Below are 19,549 nucleotides of genomic sequence, written 5' to 3' on the forward strand. Positions count from 1 at the left end.
TTCTCCAGCCCCTTAGGCATTGGCTCACAGTGGGGGCTTGGCTGGCTTTGCCAGTGGCTCCCTTGCCCTTTACAGATTCTAGATATACATTTTCCTTAAGACTGGTTGTCTGCAGAACTGGGGAAACAAACCAGAGCCCCTCATAAATCAACAGAGGTCACTGCCAAGAGCTTTGTACACTTGCTGTCCCTGGCAGTGATAAACTCATTGCATTTGGGAAATGGCCAAGGACCCTGAGCCCAATCTTAATTCTCATTCCCAGAAAAATCTCAGCTCTCTGCTCACCCACCCCCGGTTCACTGTCTTTGTGTTTCCTAGACAAAGCTGGTGAGGAGGAAGGAACCCGTTTCCATAACTGGGCACATCAAAGGCTGCATTTCTTTGCTTGGGGGAGGGCTAGCTGGGCAGGAGAGAGCCACAGATCCTGAGGCTGTGGGGAAGAGAGGCCCAGGCCAGAGGGAGGCTGGAGCTGGGGCCCTGCAGAGCTTCTGGGGTCCCTCTTTGGGGGGGCAGACCTGTGCCTTGGGTCTGCTGTTAGTGCTTTGGCGGCTTCTTCCTCATAGAGTGGTCGGAATCATGGCCAAGGGTAGCAGTGAGATTGGCAGGGGCAGGGCACCCCACACAACCCATCCTCTTGTGGCTCATCTCACCTCCTGCTTCCTCCCCACGCTGCCTTGCCTTGGTGCCTGGCTATGGCGTTGGCCCTGTGGTGTGAGGAAGGTGAGAGCAGTGCCAGACTGCTCTTCCACCCATACCAGCCTCCCTGGAGAGAGGACACCCCGCCCCAGCTGTTTCCTCCCTGTGCCTGGCTCACCCTTCCTGCTCCAGTCAATCCGACTGTGCAGCTGCATGGGCAGACCCTCTCCCGGGTCCCCCGGAACTGGGAGACACATTGCTCCCTGCCTACTCAGATCTCCCTGTGTGCATAAGGATCTCTCTGACTGACCAGCATTCCTAGCAGGGCTGCTTGTCCCCAGTGGTGCCCATTCATAGCACCTTGAACTTGAACTTCTCCATTGGAGCCCCTTGCCCCACAGGCCATGGGCATCTTCGTGCAAGGTCTGCCTTGCCTGGTAGACTCAGAGCAGGATGACAGTAGAGACCTGCCTGCCTTGGCCAGGCTGTAACCTCGGCCGCTGCTGCCCAACACATGCCCCGTAGGTGTCTGCTGAACACCTGCGGCTAAGTGTGTGGGCGTCGGCCTTGTCCTGCTCCATCTCCATCGACAAAGCTCTTCTAACAGACCAGGCTTTCCCTTGCCACAGTGAACCTTTAGGAATTAGCAGGATGGGGACAGAAATGTGTCACCAGGCCAGAAGAGCTAGGCTGGAAGAGGTTTCCTGAGCCCCCTCGGGGCAGCAGGGCGGTTTCTTGAAATATATCCTGGGGCTTTTGATTCCTCTGCAGAGTCAGAACAAGAAGTAGGGACCCGTCGCTTAGGAGGGGAGTTTGGAAAGGGTCCAGGCACCTTTCCAGATGACTCAGGAGCCACCTGCCTCTGTCGGCCAGACACAGCAGGGCCTGCCTCGCAAAGGAGGCAGTGAGTCACTGTTACCTTGGGTTACATTTGTGCTGGGATTTAAATGCTAGAATAATTCACAGCAACAGCAAACCAGAGGCTAAGACGTCCTTGACTGGGCTCTAAGACCAGTAGGAATGGGTGAGCCAAAGACTCCCATTCCTTGGATATGGGGGAGGAGGCCGGCAGGAGGGGGACCCTTGCCTTCCTTCCATGTAGAGAGAGCAAGACCTGGACCTAGCCATGAGCCTGAACAAGCATTGGGCCTGCAAACCTGCTGCACATTCAATTCATACACGCAGCTCAGTGAACCAAGAACCCGTGCACATCCAACTGCCATTTGATCCTCTAGTGGATGCCATATATCTATAAGAGAGAAAGGGGACAGCTCTGTGGCATAGTGGGTTAGGCTGCCATATTAGAGCTCCTGGTTGGAGTCCTGGGTGCTCCACTTGAGATCCAGCTCCCTGCTAATGTACATGGGAAAGCAGAGGAAGATGCCCCAAGTGCTTAGGTCCCTGCCACCTGATTAGGAGACCTGGATGGAGATCTTGGCTCCTGGCTTCAGCCTGGCCCAGCCCAAGCCATTGTGACCCTTAGGAGAGTAAACCGGAAGATAGAAGATTCTCGTTCTGTATCTTCCTCTCTGTCACTCTGCTTTCAAATAAAATAAATCTTTTAAGAGAAGAGAAAAGCACACTCTTCCCAGCCTCAAGGAGCTTAACTACAGGGAGCTTTTGTCTGAAAATTTCAGGCAAACACTTTGTGAGACCGCGTGCATATGAAATTTGTCCATCTGAACTCTTCTGGACTCTGCTGATCGTCCCAGAACCAGCCCAGCCCTTAACTTCCTCTGATTCCTTGCGAAGGGTCCGTTACCATGGGGGGGGGGGCGCCCTGCTTTGGTAAATTTGGGGACACCCGAGATGAAGTTGGCCTCAAACAAGGCTCTTTGGGGTCCCACTGAAGATAAGACAAAGAGGCCCCCTCAAATTTCTTGCTTTCCACTTTAAAATTTTTTTAAAAGTCTTTAAATTGAGAAAAATTATATGCGTTTATGGTGTTCAACATGATGTTTGGACACAGTATTTGATACGTAAGATACAGAATGATTCCATCAAACCATTTAACATGTGCGTTACCTCACATGCTTGTTTCAAAGAAAACACTGAAAATGGACTCTTAGCAGGTAGATGGTGTATTACGAATGCAGGTGCCACGATGTCCAATAGATGGCTTGACTTCTGCCTTCCGTGTAAGGGAACTGTGTCGTCTGGCCGACATCTCCCCAGTCTTGCCTGTTCCCCACCAGCCTCTGGAAGCCACCCCTCTCTCCCTGCTTCTGTGCGTTCCACTGTTTAGATCCCACGCGTGATGGGAGACAGGCAGGAGTTGTCTCTGAGCCTAGCTTTTTTCACGTCATGTCCTCCCAGCTCACCCGTGCTGTTCCAAGGACAGGATTTCCTTCTTTTTAAGGCTGAAGAGTGATCCGTGGTACGTAGCCACCACGTTTCCTGTACCCACTGGCACGTCACACACAGGTTAATTCTGCATCTTGGCTACTGGGTGCTCTCTTCCTTTGGTGCTGGGTAGGGAGAGTCTTGGCGAGCCCTGGCCTTGACTTCAGCGTCCTCTGGCCTGGCAGCTGTACAACATGCTCCCCAGCTCACAGGAGGCAGAGAGCTGCCGCTTCCACGCCCTCCCTGGGAAGAGGGCATCGGTGGCCAGTCCTGCCTCTTGGCTGTGCACTGTCGGCTCCCTTCCCCACTGAGCACCAGGGCCTTTGCCCAGCTTCACGGGAGGAACAGTGGGCTCGTGGGGGAGAGGCCAGCAGCCAACAAACCCTCCCCACCCACTCCCACTCCTAACAGGTCCTCTGTGGGGACAGCCCAGCTCTCTCGGGCAGCTGAGCCGAATTCCAGTTCAAGGGACAAAGCATCCTTTTTCCACCTCGTGGGATGGGCCAGGGTTTTCCTGCCTGTGATGAGGACAGACCTGCAAGAGGACCACAGGGATGCAGGAAGTAGTTGGAAGTCAGGGGTGAAATCCATTGCCAAGAACAGAATGTAAATGCCTCTTGGCGTCCAGGAGAGGAGGTAGCTCCATGCCACTGCACCTGCCTCTCCTGGATGTCAGCCTCAGGCCTGGTTATTTGTCCACAAGCCCCGTGGTCTGGCTGCCAAAAGCCTCTTCCAAGTGGAGTGGACGGCCCTGATATGCCGAAACTGACCCAACTGCAGGACTGACTGTTGGTTGTCTTTTCCAAATTATTTTGTTATTTACTTTTCATTTATTTGAGTGAGACAAAGCATGAGTGGAGTCCTATCTACTATGCATTCCTCAGATGCACACAACAGCTGAGGTTGGGCCAGGACCCAACCACTTGAGCCACCACTGCTGCCTCCCAGGGTACACATTAGCAGGAAGCTGGAGTCAGGAGCCAGAGCTGGGAATTGAACCCAGACACTCTGAGGTGGGACAAGGGCATCTTCACTGCTGGGCAGACACCCACTCCCTGTTTGTTTGATCAAACTTTGAGACACTTGGAGATTCACATGTTGTTGCATGAAATAACAGAGGTGCACCACAGAGCCAGTTTCTCCCAGCACCAACATCCTGCAAATCTATAGTGTAGTATCACAGCCATGGTTACATGCACGAATTTTGTTCAGATTTCCCAGTTTTACTTCTATTCATGTGTTTGTGTGTATAGCCATTTAGTTCTGTACAACTCTATCACGTGTACAAGACACGGCAAGACAGAGAACCATCCCATGACTGCAAATACCCTTACTGCTGCCTCCTGTTCTCCCTCCGTTCCCATCTCCTTCATCCCCCACCCCCTGGCAGCCACTAAACTGGTCTCTGTTTCTGTAATTTGTCATTTTGAGACTGCAATATAAATGGAAGCCTGGAGTCTGTAACCTGGGGGTTGGCTCTTGCACGCATCACAGTTCCCTTGGGATTCATCCAAATTGGGTGCAGCAAGAGTTTGTTCCTTCTTGCTGCCGTGCCTGAGATTTTAATCAGAAGCATCCGACATGGCTCCTAGGCCCAGTTACAAATCCCGTGGGACGTGAGCCTCAAGGACCTCTTAGTCCAAGAAAGGAAACCTGTTCTGGGTCTCTGGGTGTGTGTGGTAGAGGGAGGCGGAACGTGATGCAGATTTTCCAGGTTCCTGTGCACGTACCCAGGGCCCCCTGTATCTGCTGGGTTGTGGTGTCCGTTCGTGCTGGCTCACAGCTCTCCCCGTGTCTCCCCACCTCCTTCCTTCCCCAGGAGCACATCTACAAGCTGATGAAAAGTGACAGCTATGCCCGCTTCCTCCGGTCCAACGCTTACCAGGACCTGCTGCAGGCCAAGAAGAAGGTATCTCTGGCAAGGGCGGGCTTGCCTTCCTTAGCCCTGTCCACTCCTGCCTGCTGCTTGCTGCGGTGTGAACTGAGAACGGCACCCTCTGGGTTTCTTTCTTTTTTTTCCTTCCTTCCCTCCTCTGCCCATGCCCACTCCAGTTAGGATCGGCACTACCCCCTCCTCCCAAGGGCCCAGGTCCAGGTGCTGCTTTGCTCCCTCCAGTCCCCGCCACCTCTGCACGTGGAGGGGCGTGGGTGCTGTGATCCAGGCCACAGGGGGTCAGCACAGGAGTGCAGGACTGGCAGGGACACCAGGAGTCCCTGAGATGCCGCAGCCAGCCTCATATTGCAGTGTCCGGCCCCACCCCACAGCCTGTCTAGCCCAGCAGCGCATACAGGGCAAGGATGGGGCAGCCCACTCACTGGGCAGGAAAACACGTCCGTTTCAAGTGCCTGAGGTCATCCCCAGGAGGTTCCCTGCCTTACCCCCCACCCCAGTGTTTCCCTTTGCATTTAACCAAGAAGAAACCACATCCTGGCTCCTCCTCCTCCTCCAATCAGCGGTGAGTCCTGGTTCCCTGCTGCCCTTGGAGTCATGGATTTGGGCGCCCAGGGACCTGAACGTGCACGTGGTGAGGTTGGTGAGGGCGACTCCAGCAGCGGTGAGCTTGGCTGGACTTTTGGGAGGAGGGAAGAGCGAGCAGGGAAAGGCATGAGGGCTGGGAAAGTGGAGGCGAGAGAGATGGCTCATGATTCAGAGTGCCTACCAACCCTCTGTACTCTTCACTGGTGACGTGAGGCCACGTGTGGTGAAGTGCACCTCGATTTGCCCCAGATTCCATGACTCCTGTGCCCCACCACATAGGAGCACGTGAAGCCCACCCGTCTCCCTACCCCAGTCCTTAAGTGTGGTTGTCCATGCACAGGCTCTCTGTCGGGCTTCCTTGCTCAGCCACGCGACCTCTCTGTGTGCTGTCTACCCCTCATGCCAGGATCCTGTCTGTGTATCTGGTCAGCACCACACAACTCAAGAGTCTAGCACAGTGTGGTCTCCTGCTCTGCTGCTTTTAGGGAGCCCTGAGTGGAGCCTTAATAGTCTGAGAGAGGGAAAAAAAAGACCTTCTGGCATGGCCAGATGGTCAGGACCCCGGCTCTCCGCGTCCTGCACCCCTTTCCCCAGGGGCAGCTGCACGGATGCGTGGGAAGCTGGCCTCTTGCCCGCTCCTGCTGGAGGATGTCACAGCACAGTGTGCTGGGGCAGGGGTGCTGATGGATGAGGGCTGACACCCCACAACCGGCCCGAAGCCCATGGCTTTCAAGTCCTGGGAGGAAATACAGAGGCTGTGGAGACTTTGACCTCTACAGCCTGGGTCCCACGGGAGATGTCAAAGTCCGTTTTCCTTATTCCTTGTGGCTCAGGATGCCTGTCCTGCTCACAACTTGGGGACATTGTGAGGCCCTAAGGAGGCTGACCTACGTGGGGCTCTCTCTACCCCTAGCAGAGGAGCTGCCCCAGTCCATTCAGAACCTCCCACAAGGGAAAGGCACCCGGAAGTGGGCAGAGACCTGCACCTGCAGAACTTCCCGTATGAGAAGAAGACCTTCCAGAGTGGTCGATTGAGTGGGGAGGGGAGGAGTCGCTGGCAGTTACAAGGGAGGTTCATCAGAATTACCTTCCCAGCCCCTGAAAGAGGCGACGTTCCTACAGCTCAAAGCCTGGCGACACAAAACCCTCTCGGCAATGAGGAGTTCAAGGTTCCCCAAAGCAGTGACAAAAGCCCCTTGCCCCATCCGCTCCTTCCTGAGACTCCAGGTGTGACTCTGACTTCTACCCAGCATTTCCAGGCAGGCTCCGAGCGTCCCCTGCTCTCAGGGTCGGGCTCACCACGTGATGTCAGTGTCCAGGTCACACCGGGCATGTGGGCTTCACAGCCTCCAGCCAAGAGAAGGGGTAGGAACGGGTCTCTTGTTGCTGCCGGGAGCAGCCCCTGCTGGAGTCGGGAGGCGCAGCCTTCTGATGCTTCATCCATAATTGATCTTCTTTTCAAAGGAAAGGAGCAAGGTTCTCGGGGCGTAGGCGAGCTGGGTTTTGAGGGCGACCCCAGGATGATTAATTACCAACGATGCTGGTTTCCCAGGTCAGCTAGGAGGGGCTGTACAGACCAGAGACCTTGAATGAGACAGGCCAATGGCTTGTCCCGGTGAACAGCAAGGCAGTAGCCAGGGGACAATGATGACAGGCACAGCACTAGCCACAGGGCCTGGGACCCACCTGACTTGGGCCCAGTGCACTCTCTGCGGGCAGCTCACGGGATTAAAGCTGAGCCCCTCCATCTGTGAACGGAGACTCAGTTTGGTCCCCAGGGCCAGGCACGGATCCCTCCCCTCCCTTGTGCAAGCAGAAACCCCAGCCCCACTCAGTGGCCGTGTTGTCGTTGGTGTTGTGTTTTCCTTCTACAATCTCGTGTGTGTCTTCCAGTGGCCAGGGGCGTGTCTGCCAGGAAGCCCTCTGCCTCTGTCCACGTAGACAGGTGGCTGCCTGGGTCCTGCCCCTCTGCTCTCAGCACTTCCTGCAGGACCCACAGATGCCTGGCTGCTTCGGCAGCTCTCCCGTTGAGTTGCTGGGCATCTGTGTGTGCTCCTGTGAGCGTGTGCACCCTTCTAATTCCCTAGCCGGGGGCTCCAGACCGTGGAACAGGGCTCCGGGATCAACTTGCAGGTAGGGAATGTGGGGCAAAGGCCAGACACACCCCACCTCCTCCACCCCCTGCAGTCTGGAGTTTGCCTTCTCTTGACCGAGGCCCCTCCCCCTCAGAGTTGCCCAAGCTATTGAGTACACCTTGAAAGGTGTCGCCTGCCTGGGTACCCAGAGCATTTTTCCATGCAGAACACAGGCCCTGGACGGACCCTTTATTATTGCCAAGGGCATGGGCAGACCCTCCTTGCTCTACAGCCCTGGAACAGAGGTCATGGGGTTCATAAATCACTGACATTAGCAAACTTTCCGGCTGCCTCTGAGCAGGGACCTCGCACTCAGGCTCATGGATGATTTGATGGCCTCCTGACATCCCATCCTCCCCCCCCCCCCGCCCTCAGAGCTAGTGTGTTACCACGTGGGGCACCCAGAGCACTGCCTGGGGCCTGGGGTCCCGACCCCAGTGGAGCTCTTGCATGTGGGGGCAGCCCGCTGAGAGCCCCAGACCACCAGCTGAGTTCTTAAACCCGGCTGTGCTGCACAATCCCTGGCCCCCGGGGAAGCAAAGCCCCTCTGGGCTCCCAGGAGGCAGTGCCATTTCTCTGGGCTTCTGTTTTCTGTCTCTCCCAGTGACTCTGCCAACGGCTCTGGCTGCTTCTCTTTCTGCATTTTTTTGGTCCCATTTGGCTTTTGGTTTTGTTCTTTAGCCGCGGCTGCCGCTGTGTGGAGACCACATGTAAGCTGAAGATTTTTTTTTCTGTATTTTTCTCCCTACCTTTTTTTTTTGTTTGTTTGTTTTTCCCTAAAGCCAGAAAGTGAGCAAGGTCGTAGAACCTCCCTAGAAAAGTTCACTCGCAGTGTGGTAAGTTCAGTCGGTTTTCTTCCCGTGTCGTTTCTCTTGGTTTCTGCAGTTGTTGTTTCTTCTTTGGTTGTCATTTTCTTTGGGGTGGGAGGGAGCCCAGTGCTTTCCCCCTTCCACTTACCCCCCTTTTTTTGCGAGTGTCTGCAGCTTCTCTTCGAGAGATGGATTTGCAAAAGAGCGAGCGGCTCCCACTGCAGCAGGTGCACCCTGACCACCCAGCCTCAGGCCTGGGCATATGTGCTTCTGGTCAGGGGTCAAGAAGGATGGACTCCCCCCTCCACTGCCCTGGGGGCTGTGTGGTGGGTGCATCTCCTGCAGCTGCCTGGGAAGAAGGCCATCGAACTGTACCATAAAATAAATTGGCTCAGAACCATTGCTGATCTCAAAAAAAAAAAAAAAAATCCAAATTTCCCCTGTAAAACACTGTGGCAGCCACGCTGCTTTGGGTCATGAGCTGATCTTGCTATGTAGGCGGCTTTTGCTGTGTGCAGAAGGCGGCCGTGCTGCATGGGTTCTAGTGATGTGGCCTCGCTGGCGTGTGTGTTAGCCACCTCTGCATGAGTCCCTCTGTCCCTTGCAGCCCCGTCAGCCTCATTTGCATAGGGTGACAGGAGAGAAGAGCAGTAGCTGAGTCCCTGCACTGTCCCTGGGATTTCCCATCCACCAGGGGCAAGGCCTAGTCAAGCCTTCATTCTGATGGAGCAGAGTGGGATACCGGTTCACTGTCATTAGAGGGAAGTGGCCTGGCCCCCATGCACACCCACAGCTTACAGGCCCACACAGGGGCACCGGGGGGGAACCCCATCACAGCAGATGAGAGCAAGCAGTGACCAAGTCATCCCCGCAGGACATGCTGGAGATTCTATCCCATGGTCTGCAGAACAGCTTAGACCTTTCCCGCTTCCCATGTAGTTCTCTGAGATTTGAGCATAGGATTGGGTGCACAGAAAGTACTCATTCCCACTCACTGCCTGACTCATCCAAAACAAGCCACCCTCCTCCAGGGGCCCAGCCTGCTGTTAATGTTGAATCAGAGTGAACCAACATGGCAGCTGGGGACAGGACAGGGACCCCGTGCATGTAACTGGCCACATAGCTGTTCCCAGAAGGTAGAAGCTCCCAGTGTTGACTTCCTTTCTGCCCCTGTTGAAGAGGAAAGTCCTTGTAAAACCTGACTACTATATGGTTAGCATCCTTATTTCATCCTTTTAACATCAATTCTAAGGATCGCGGGTTGAAAGCAAACTAGCCATTTACTTGTCATAGCCAGGTGCATATTAACGGCATTGAAACATTATTTTGAATTCATTGGATATGGACATTGAATACTCTTGTAGGTAGTGATTAAAATATGGGTAGTCATCCCTTCCCTTCTTTGGTCTTCCCTCCTAAGGAATCATAACATGCAGAATGCAAGATGTGCTGGCCCCTCAGCCTAGTGGCAGGTGCGCCAGGCCATCTGATTTCACACACCAAGCAGATGCCACAGGATATCAGGGGCACGACCCATGGACTTCCTCCACCCACAACAGCCCAGTAGGGTGGCAGAATCCCATTCCGCCTCTCTCTCTCTCTCTCTCTCTCTCTCTCTCTCTCTCTCTCTCTGCCTGAATGCTATGGGTAGAGGATACTTAGAGCTTTTGTTGACCCCCCCCCCCCCAAGAGTATATGGTGTAGGCATCTTGGACTTTCAGGTTCAGACTCTAGGAAATCAAGGCTCTGACCGTCCTCATGCAGGCACTTCCGGTTGAATGTATGATCTTAAAGTGGGAGAAGACGATGTCTAAACATCTTTAGGATGATTTGTGTGAGATGTGTGTGTGTCAGGAAAGGCAAGCGTGGCCTCGCTGATGCTCTGTGAGGAGCAAATGTTGATGTCCCTTCATCCCAGAGGTCTATCGACAAAGTGTTTGGAATGGGAAAGCAGCAGACACCCCCAAGTGTCTGCAGTGTGCACCTAGGAGAACTTAGAGATACTCTCAAGGTGAGCTGAAGAAGAATGTCTCACTCCCCTGACATTTTTAGCATCTGTGTGATAGATGGCACACACTTCAATGTGTGGTGTGTTCTTTGGTTGCCATGGTAGAGATGGACAGAGGTCTGTGGCCATACGACCCTGAACAGCCCAATCTCGTCTGAGCTCGGAAGCTAAGCAAAGGGTTGGGCCTGGTTAGTACTTGGACGGGAGATGGACCCCCATTGGTCTACCCATGCTCCTTGGATCCTTGGCTAACACCCTGTCTCCACTTAGAGGTGGCTAAGTTTGGAGATACAGGTCATGGCTGTAGAACAGTGTTGGTGTTCTGTTGACTCAAGGTTGAAACCCAAGGGTTTGGTCTCAGATGCCCAGTGTTCTGATAGAATGGAACAAACCAATCAATGCATCTTGCAATTTGATATCCATTTTTGGAAAATTAGATACTTAAAGTGAGTTTATCTAAAAGTTGGTCTACATGACTATTTCACCTTATGCATACTGCAAACTGTAAAAGAACATGAAGAGCTAGTTCAATAGCACTCCCATGTGTAAAATGACCACCCATATTTTGGGGCTAATTATGGAAAAAATGAGGGATTGGAGCTGGACAACTGCTGGACCATGGACCCGAGGCTGGCAGCTGTTGAGAACTGATGACCAAAGACATTGATCCGGGTGGCTGAGAGCTAGCTCAGTCAGCTGGAGCGTTGTCAAGTCTGAATCCAGAATGTCTCCCAGAAACTATGTCTTTTCTGCGCTTGGCAAAAGAGGAACAGCTGGAAATGGCAAATAGTTTTTTCCCAGTCTCAAGGTGTCTGGTGCCATGAATGAACTCTGTTGAAGACTACGTTACGTGAGGTCCTAAGGAATATGGTTTGTGGACGCTTCTAGGGCCATGTTATTTGGGGGTATAGAAGAGGCTGGCAGCAGCTCCCCTACAGAGGCAGTGCTATGCAAATTTCTGCTTCCTATATATGTTTTATTCCAAGTCACCCGGGACTTCAGTAGACAAAGCCAATGTGTGAGGATGCTGTACCAAGCATCTTTGCATGTGGTGGACTGGAACCACTCAGCCTGCCTAAAACTGCGTATTTAACCTGGAAGGCCATGTTCCGAACCAGCATGCCTGCAAGTCCATGGGAGGGTGCACCTAGCCTATAATGCCCCCCCCCCTTTTTTTTGACAGGCAGAGTGGACAGTGAGAGAGACAGAGAGAAAGGTCTTCCTTTTACCATTGGTTCACCCTCCAATGGCTGGCGCGGCCAGCGCACCGCGCTGATCCGAAGGCAGGAGTCAGGTGCTTCTCCTGGTCTCCCATGGGATGCAGGGCCCAAGCACTTGGGCCATCCTCCACTGCACTCCCGGGCCACAGCAGAGAGCTGGCCTAGAAGAGGGGCAACCAGGAAAGAATCCGGCGCCCCGACTGGAACTAGAACCCGGTGTGCTGGCACTGCAGGCGGAGGATTAGCCTATTGAGTCGTGGCACTGGCCTAATGCCCCCTTTTTTCAAATCAGAACACAGGACTCCCATGTTCAGGTGCCTGCTGGGCCAAGTAAAGCACGGGCTACATTTCAGGCCCTGCTTGCCAGCCTCAGCTGCCCTGGTGCAGTGAGTGGTGACCCACACCCTGTGCACAGTGGCCCTTGTCCAATGAGCCTTAGTGCCTGAAAGAAACGCAACACATCACCACTTCTCCAGGGCCTCCCAGACAGGGCTTCGGTGCAAACAAATGGGAGCCCCTCCCCCAGGCCTACCCTCGGGGATGCTTCCTTCCACAGTGGCTGTGAGACCCAAGAAACACAGGAGGCCACGTGGAGCTGGTCACTGGGAGTTGCCTGGGCATCGTCTTCCAGCTCGGCTCTGGAGTCTTGGGTGGGAAGTCCTGAGCATTGCTGGCCAGGGAGAGAACTGAACACCATGTCCTGCCCTGTGGTGCCAACCAGCCTGCCAATCGCTGCCTGCTTCCTGGTTTTGCAGCTGACAGCTGACAGATGACAATGGGGTGGGGTGTGGTGGGTGGGGAGCAGACATGAAGGGTCTCCCTGCCCACTCTCAGGTGCTCGTTCAGATTCCCCAGGGTCTTCCACTAAGGGCCAACTCTGGCACAGAGGACAGACAGGTCTTACTCTGGCCACGGCAGCAGCTGTGCCGTCTCCCCTTGTTGCATTCATCTAGGGAGGGCTCTGCTGGGAGCAGGCCCTGTGCACCTTGTGTCCGAGTATAGCTCCAGGTGCAAGGCCATAGGAGGCAATGACACTTCAGTTAGGAGAAATGGCCGCCCCGGGTGGTGCCGGAGAGCATCACAGCTCTAGTCTGGGGCTCTAGAGATGGGAACTGGGGGGTCTCAGGGACCAGAGCAAGCACTGAGGAGTTAAGGGGGAGATGAAGACCACCGCTCCTCCAGCTCCTAGGAGAACACTGAGGTTCAGCATCGCCAAGGTGCCCTTTTGGAATCGTAGCAGCTAGCGGAAGCTGAGGGAGCCGCGGCCTGGGAGGGCTGGCATCTCCATGACCGGCTTTTCTGTCTTGCCTGCCAAGGAATGCAGCAGGAAAGTCAGATGGAGACCGGCAGGCTGTGGGAGCCAGCTGTCGCTCACCTCCCTCTCCCGTGTCCTCCCAGGCGGAAGCGCAGGGCTGAGGCTCCTGGCAGGGGAGGAGAGGGCAGGCAACCAGGGCACTGGGCCAACCCAGCAGCAGCAGCAGCTCCCTGCCCAGGGGCTGCTTCCCCCCTTCCCCAGTGTTTCTCAGGGGAACAGCCCTGGACCCGACTGGAATGATTGCACAAATCCCCAGACTCAGTAGAGCCCCTGAGGTCTCCCGCCTGGACAACACGTGGCCCACAAGCTTTAGCCAGGGTTGGTTTTGATGGTAAATGGTCCTCAGACCCCTTTGAGATCCCTGGGTTACAGACAACTGGGTGCACTGAGGTCCAGCCGTCGTGAACCCCAGCCCTGGCTGGAGTCGGGGCTGGACATTCAGGGTGGGCCGGGCAGCGGCAGCATGGACATCCTGAACAGCGTGCGGGCTCCTGTGACCCCAGCAGATTGTTAGCCCTCTCCGAGCCCTGACTTCACCCCCTCTAGCAGGACCTGGACTTCTCTGTGCTGTCTTCTGGCTGGCGTGGAACACAGCTCTATGCATCCCTTGAACTGGGATTTCTGCATTGTAGGAACCCTCCCTTAGAGCTAGAGGGGAGCTGGCTTTCCACCGCACCTGCTACCTGGTGGGGAGGTGTCTTTACGGCCCTCAGACAAGCCCAGCAGCACTCGGGGCCACAGGTGCTCCCTGTCTACACTGCCGCAGACCCTGCTCGGTGGTCAGGGCCTCCCTTCTGTGTGACGAGCTGGAGCACAGGGACCAGGCCACACAGACCACAGTGAGTGAGAGGGTGCCTGGTCAGCTCGGCCACGTGCTTGAGCTGTGCGTGTCCCCACAGGGGCACTGGTGAGGAGAGCTGGGCAGAGCACGGGCCCGAGCGTGGGAGCTGCCGGGCCACCCCATACTTCGTAGGGCCCTCGGGGAGGAAGGAGAGGTGAGCACGCGGGAGTCTCAGCACACTCACCTGTGGTCTGGGTCTCACGCTCGGTGCTTGGTGACAGGAGCAAGTCTAGGAGCGGCAGCATTTGCTGACTGCCCTCCGAGGCCGTGCAGTCCCCTCCAGTCCCCATCCTGAGCTCTCTGGACCCCTCCCTGCGGAGGAGAAAACCCTATTTACTATTAGAACCACGTAGCAGTTTACAAAGCAGCTCTACCACCACGTGGCTGGGGCGGTGCAGGCCGTTCACCAGGATAAGGAGCTTCTCTCCAGCCAGGATGGTGGCGGTGAGGTCCTTGTGATCACAGAGGCTCAGGGCCGGGGGTCATTTAGGGGACACTCAGCCTCAGACTCTGTCCCCTCTCTGGGAAGCAGGGGCCCAACTCGACCTGTGAGCACACAGAGGCCCAATAGCCCTCCCCAAAGCACACCTACCCTGCAGCGATGCCGCCTTGGGAGCCGGGGAGTGGGGGCAGGGGCACGGCTCTGCAGGGCCAGCTGCCCTCTCCTGTCTTCCCCAGACCCCGATGTGCTGAGCACTCAAGTGAAAACTGAAGTCCTCTGAGGCAGAAAGGCACAGCTGTGTGTTTACAGCCGCTGATCCTCCTCCCATCACGGACCCTGCCAGTCTCCGGCGAGGCAGGCTGGGAGCAAACTGCGCCCGTCTCTGCCAGGCCCGACCTCTTCCTGGAGGTAACCTGCAGCCCTGTGCCACAGTGGGGCCTGTTCTCCACCCCCAGGCGGGAGATGCCCTTCTAGAAGGACCTGCCCCTGCTGGGTGGCTGCTGCAGGTGTGGGGTTTCAGCCTCTCCTTGTCCTCATGCAGCCAGACACCTGTCCCCGGTGAGAAGGCAGAGCGTGAAGGAGAAGGCCAGGGCTATGCCAGGTCCACGGTGGGAAAGACAGACTGCTGGGAGCCATGATGCCCCGTGCTGTCAGGGTGGCAGAGAGAGACTTCCCGGCCTTGGCCCAACTTTGCAACAGTGGGAACCCAGGGAGGGGAGACCGGGTCAAGGAGAAAGACCCACGCACACCTGTGGTCTAGACCACAGGGTTAAGAGAGAGGCAGGGCAATTGGGGGCTGAGGACTTTGAAGTCTAGGAAGTCAGACCCCGCGGAGTCCCCCCAGGGAAACAGCTAGGCATGTTTACCGCTGCTAGTGTGTCTTCCCGAGTCACGCGGAGTTAGGAAAGCTTGGTATTCCAGAGGAGGGTGGGGCCTGTCCGTGAGATGTTGCTCTGACCCAGGACTGCTGAATGGGGTGCCCAGGGCCACTAAGAGCTCAGTGTAATGGGATTTTTGGTTTGGTGATGTTTCTCCAAAGGCCGGCAAGAGAGAGACCTTCAGGGTCTTGGGCATTCCACAATGGATGGGCAGGCGGGGGCAGAGTGGGCAGTGCGTTGCTGCCACCACTGCCCCCACCGCAGCCATGGCAGGACCCAAAGAGCCATGACTGAAACCCATGGCCCTGGTGGGGAGCGGGGCTGGTTGGTGTAGTGTTCACCAGCAAGTCCTCAGCCCCCTGGCTGTGATGTAAGCCTGGCTTACTATAGAAGCGTAACCATACAACTCCAGAAGGTACGTGTGGCCTGTTCTCAGTACAGTAAGGTTGGAAATCCCATCTCCCACCTCCTGTACAGGTAGAGCAGGTGTATGTGCAGTGTCTTAATGGCTTGAGACAGAGTGAATTGCTCCACCTGCTACCCTGAAAGGTGATCTCTGGCAGTGGGCCCCAGGGTCCAGCCATGGCCCTGTCCTATCCAACATCCTTTTTGATGGCTCACATGAATGGACAAACATGCCCATTCTATTCAGAGACCCAACCCTGGACAGCCTCTGCTCATGTCCTTGAGACTTATCTTTAGCCAGGATGTGAGGCCAAAAGCAACGAAATAAAGTTGAAATCAGTGTGTGTTTGAAAACATTCAATTTCATACCTACCTACGGGGTAACATTTGTAGCCTTCCCTGTAATTCAAATTAAAAAAAAAAAATCCTGGGTTGTAGTTGACCACAGGCTTAATAGAAAGGAGAGAAAGATACAACCACTTAAAGATTTCAGCTAAGATAACCAAAGGGGAGGATATGAGAAGCCAGGGAGAGCCACATCCCAGCACGCTGCTCTGCGAAGCGCTGAGCCCTGGTTCTAAGCCCCGGCATCTGATCAGGGACTTAACTGGAGGAGAATCCCAAGAGAACCACCGAGGTGAGCAGGGAACTCTGGGAGCTGAGCCAGAAGAGTCCAGGAAGACCCAGGGGCCAGCCCTGGATCGAGTGGTGTTTGTTCTCGGAGGGGTGGACACTTCTGGATTGCCCCAAGGGTGACTACAGAACAACACTGTTCCAGGAGCAACCTCCCAACAGTGGCACGTGTCACCTCAAGGAGCCCTGGGCTCCCCGGCCCAAGCTTTGTTTCACAGCTCAGGGGCCAAAGGTAGGGTAGCATAGGTTTTCATACTCGATTCCATGGTCATCTCTTCCAGCTGGAATCCTACACCAGGTTAAAACTTATCTCCCACTGCTTCCCAGGCCGTGGTATAAGGAAGATGTGGGGAAGGAGGATGGGGCTGTGGAGGCAGTGTGCTACGTAGGAGGGATCCCTCCCTGGGCACGAGGGATCTGAACACATCAGCCGAGACTCTGCCTTGAGGGAGAAGCAGCCGGAAGCTGCCAGGAAGTAGAACTGCTGTCCCTCATGGGTCATCCTGGCCTTTTTCTTTCAAGCTGTTTGCCATTGCAGCAGCTGAGCTCTGGGCAACAGGGCTTCCTCCCCTGACTGCCTAACAGGATGCCAGTGCGTGGAGGACACAGGCGCCCACAGCACAGCCGGCGTGGCCATGGGCGTGCGACGCAGTGGCCCGAGCTGGAGAAAGCGTGGCCAGTCGTAGTTGCTGTCCAGATAGGGTGTGTGGTTAAGGGCAGAAAAGACGATAAAGCCATTTGCCTTCTACTTCCATGCCACCGGCACATTGCAGGTGGACAAGCTGACCTTCCCCCAAAACACCTCACCTGGGCCCAGAGCAGAACATGGCCCCAGAGGCCTCAGACCAGAGAGAACGCGCCCTTGGCTGGCTTCCCTGGGCTCCCCCAGCCCTGGGCCTGGCCTGGGCCCTCCTCTATCGGGCTTCTCCAGGGCTGCTTTCAACGCAGTGGGGTTGTATAATAACAGTGATTAGAGCTTATGGCTTTTTTCCTCTCTTCATCTTTTGCTTTGAAATTTGTTGAGGTCTCTCATTAAACACGGCGATCCTGGTAAAGTCAGCAAAGATTTAATAAGACATTTCTTAAAGCTGAAGACAGCCTCGTCAGATTGGATGTTGACTGTGGTCTCCCCGGTGTTGATTTTACATCCTATTGGGTGCAGTTGGTGCCTGGGTGAGGGAGAGGGAGGTACCAGGGTCCTGGGGGCACCTGACTGAGCTGCACAGTTGGAGAAACATGCCACACTATGCCCTCAGCTGTTTTCACTTGCATCAAGAGCCTGGTGCATTTGAACCCCTGTGCCAAAGAGAACAATGCAAACTGCAGAGCAATGACACTAACTCACGACAGGCTAAGTTAGAAATGGAGACAAAGAACGCACACAAATCTCAACCCAACCTTATTCTTACCTGCAGCAAAAGTAGTGGGGAAATTCTGATGGGGTCTCTGTCCTGGGTGATGCTAGAAAGCTCCAGGGCATCCCTGGTTCTAAATACATCAAGGAGCCGGCTATTCTTATGATCCAAGAGCCACACACTTGATGGAGACTTCCTGGGTAAGAACACACCTTCACACACCATTGTTTGCTAGCCCTCAATGCCAGCTTGTGTGGCTCGTGCCCAGGCCTGTAGGACCTTGTGAGCAGGAATGTGGGTTGTTGGGTGGTGGCCACCGCAGCTTCCCAACCTACGCTTCAGCAGCTCCTCCCCAGCCCTGGGGCCAGGGTTTCCTTCGCTTCTGTGTTGCCCAGGAGCTGGACAGGTAACCGCACCAGGAGGTGCACCCTGCTCCAGCAGGCATGCTTTGGGGAGTCCCCTGTCTGGCCTTTGGCGGTTGGCTGGCCTGGGCCATGCAGCCTGCCCTTCACTCTGATGATAACCAGTCACCTTGTTGCTTATGCCACTCGAGAGGGAGAGGAACCGGGTGTGACCGGGTAACACTGCCTGGAGTTCAGCATCAGAAACCTGGCCGCATTCTCGCCTGCTACCAAAACCAACCTTTGTCCCCTGAGAACGGCATCCCTTTAGTGCCCACCAAAATACTGAGACCCGAGTAAGCCCCAGACAGGCAGCCCCAGGTGAATTCCACTGTCAGAGTCCGCATAAGACCCTGGGCAAGTCACTCACGTGCCTGACGGGGACAGCAAAGCCCGCCTGTCACCCAGGGTCTCTGTCAGCACTAAATGAAGGCATGATGGCAACAGAGCTCAGGGTCTGATAATATTACACAAGGGATTTCATAAAGTTCCTGGAAATGCAGATAAGAGGTTTCTTTTGGTGTGAAAATCGTTTGCAATTCATGCACCATTTTTTTTCACGACCCACACTGTCCACAAACTTTGGAAACCCTGTGTATGCACGGATTTCAAGATTTTTTTTTTGCACCAACATAAACCACCTTGTAATTCCATATTCCATGAGCTTTGTGAAGCGTCCCTGTCCTGGGCTTGGGGTCTGCTGCAGCTGTGCCACTGGTGGTGAGGCAGGCAGTACCTGAAAGCTTCCGTTTGGTCTGTTAAAGGGCGAGGTGAGTACCTGATGCAGCTGGGGAAGAGAGCCACGAGGGGCAGCGCCTTCGGTGCGATTTCCCGATCTCTATCGGTGCAGTGTGGTCTGCAGCCCCTGCCTTGCTCTCATCTCACCCCCCTGTTTAATTTCCAACAGTGTCCTGGGAGGTGGGGGTCACGGTGTTTGCTTTGCAGATGCGCAAGTTGAGTCTCGCAGAACCACGAGTGCAAGGCGCACGTATTACAGCGAGCAGCTCATGGTCACTACTCAGTGACAGCTGGCCATGGCTATTGGCCTGTTTCAAAGCCAGCTCAGAGAGCTGGTTTCCTTGTGTTTCCCTGGGAGCTCAGGACCTGTGGTGCCCAGCAGGCTAGCTACTGCTTCGGAGTCAATTTCTGGGGACCCCTGAGCACTCTCCAGGGGGCTAGGGCGTGTCAGCAGGGAAGTGGGGACAGCTACAGGCAAACCATGTTTGTGTCAGGATCTGGCACAGAACCCCAAGGTGCTGCCTGTGCTAGACACAGATTGAGAAGCAACGACAGCTCAACCCCTGATCGGAGCATGAAATGCAACCCTCCACACTAGCCTTCTGCATGATGGAAGCCTCACTCCCACACTCAGCCCTCACCTGCCGACCTGCACGGAGCCATCCTGAGCACTATGACCTCAGCAAGTCCAGGGGCTCCATCTGCCCCAGCGCCAGAGGTTTCCACATCTTAAGCAGTGAGAGCCCAGTGGGGTTGTGGGAGGAGTCAGAAGCAAGTAGCAGGGGATGTTCTGAAATCTCTCCACGGACCAGATGCCCCTGGGGTGTGCGCTCCCACTGCTTGTAGCCCTGACAGAAGCAGAGAAGCCATTTCGTGGACATGAATGGCTTTGGCCTGGGAAGAATTCAGTT

At 55.2% G+C, this 19,549-nt stretch overlaps 1 protein-coding gene and 1 long non-coding RNA gene across 8 annotated transcripts in view; one reads left to right on the forward strand and one right to left on the reverse strand.

Moving 5' to 3' along the window:
- Window positions 1-19,549, forward strand: part of RGS6 (regulator of G protein signaling 6) — a 612,852-nt gene that overhangs the window by 583,314 nt on the left and 9,989 nt on the right. For 6 of the 7 annotated variants that reach the window (XM_051826035.2, XM_008272115.4, XM_008272116.4 and 3 more), the window contains exons 16-17: window positions 4,799-4,888; window positions 8,376-8,429. In XM_051826035.2, coding sequence (XP_051681995.1) covers window positions 4,799-4,888; window positions 8,376-8,429 — 144 coding nt within the window. The remainder of the gene's footprint in view (window positions 1-4,798; window positions 4,889-8,375; window positions 8,430-19,549) is intronic. The other variant, XM_008272117.4, reaches the window with a different exon arrangement.
- LOC138847215 (uncharacterized) overlaps window positions 1-19,549 on the reverse strand; it is a 45,861-nt gene that overhangs the window by 2,364 nt on the left and 23,948 nt on the right. The window contains exon 2 of the long non-coding RNA XR_011384911.1: window positions 13,971-14,098. This is a non-coding gene — a long non-coding RNA (uncharacterized lncRNA). The remainder of the gene's footprint in view (window positions 1-13,970; window positions 14,099-19,549) is intronic.

This window comes from Oryctolagus cuniculus, chromosome 20, assembly GCF_964237555.1.
Source record: "Oryctolagus cuniculus chromosome 20, mOryCun1.1, whole genome shotgun sequence".
Taxonomy (NCBI): Eukaryota; Metazoa; Chordata; class Mammalia; order Lagomorpha; family Leporidae; genus Oryctolagus; species Oryctolagus cuniculus.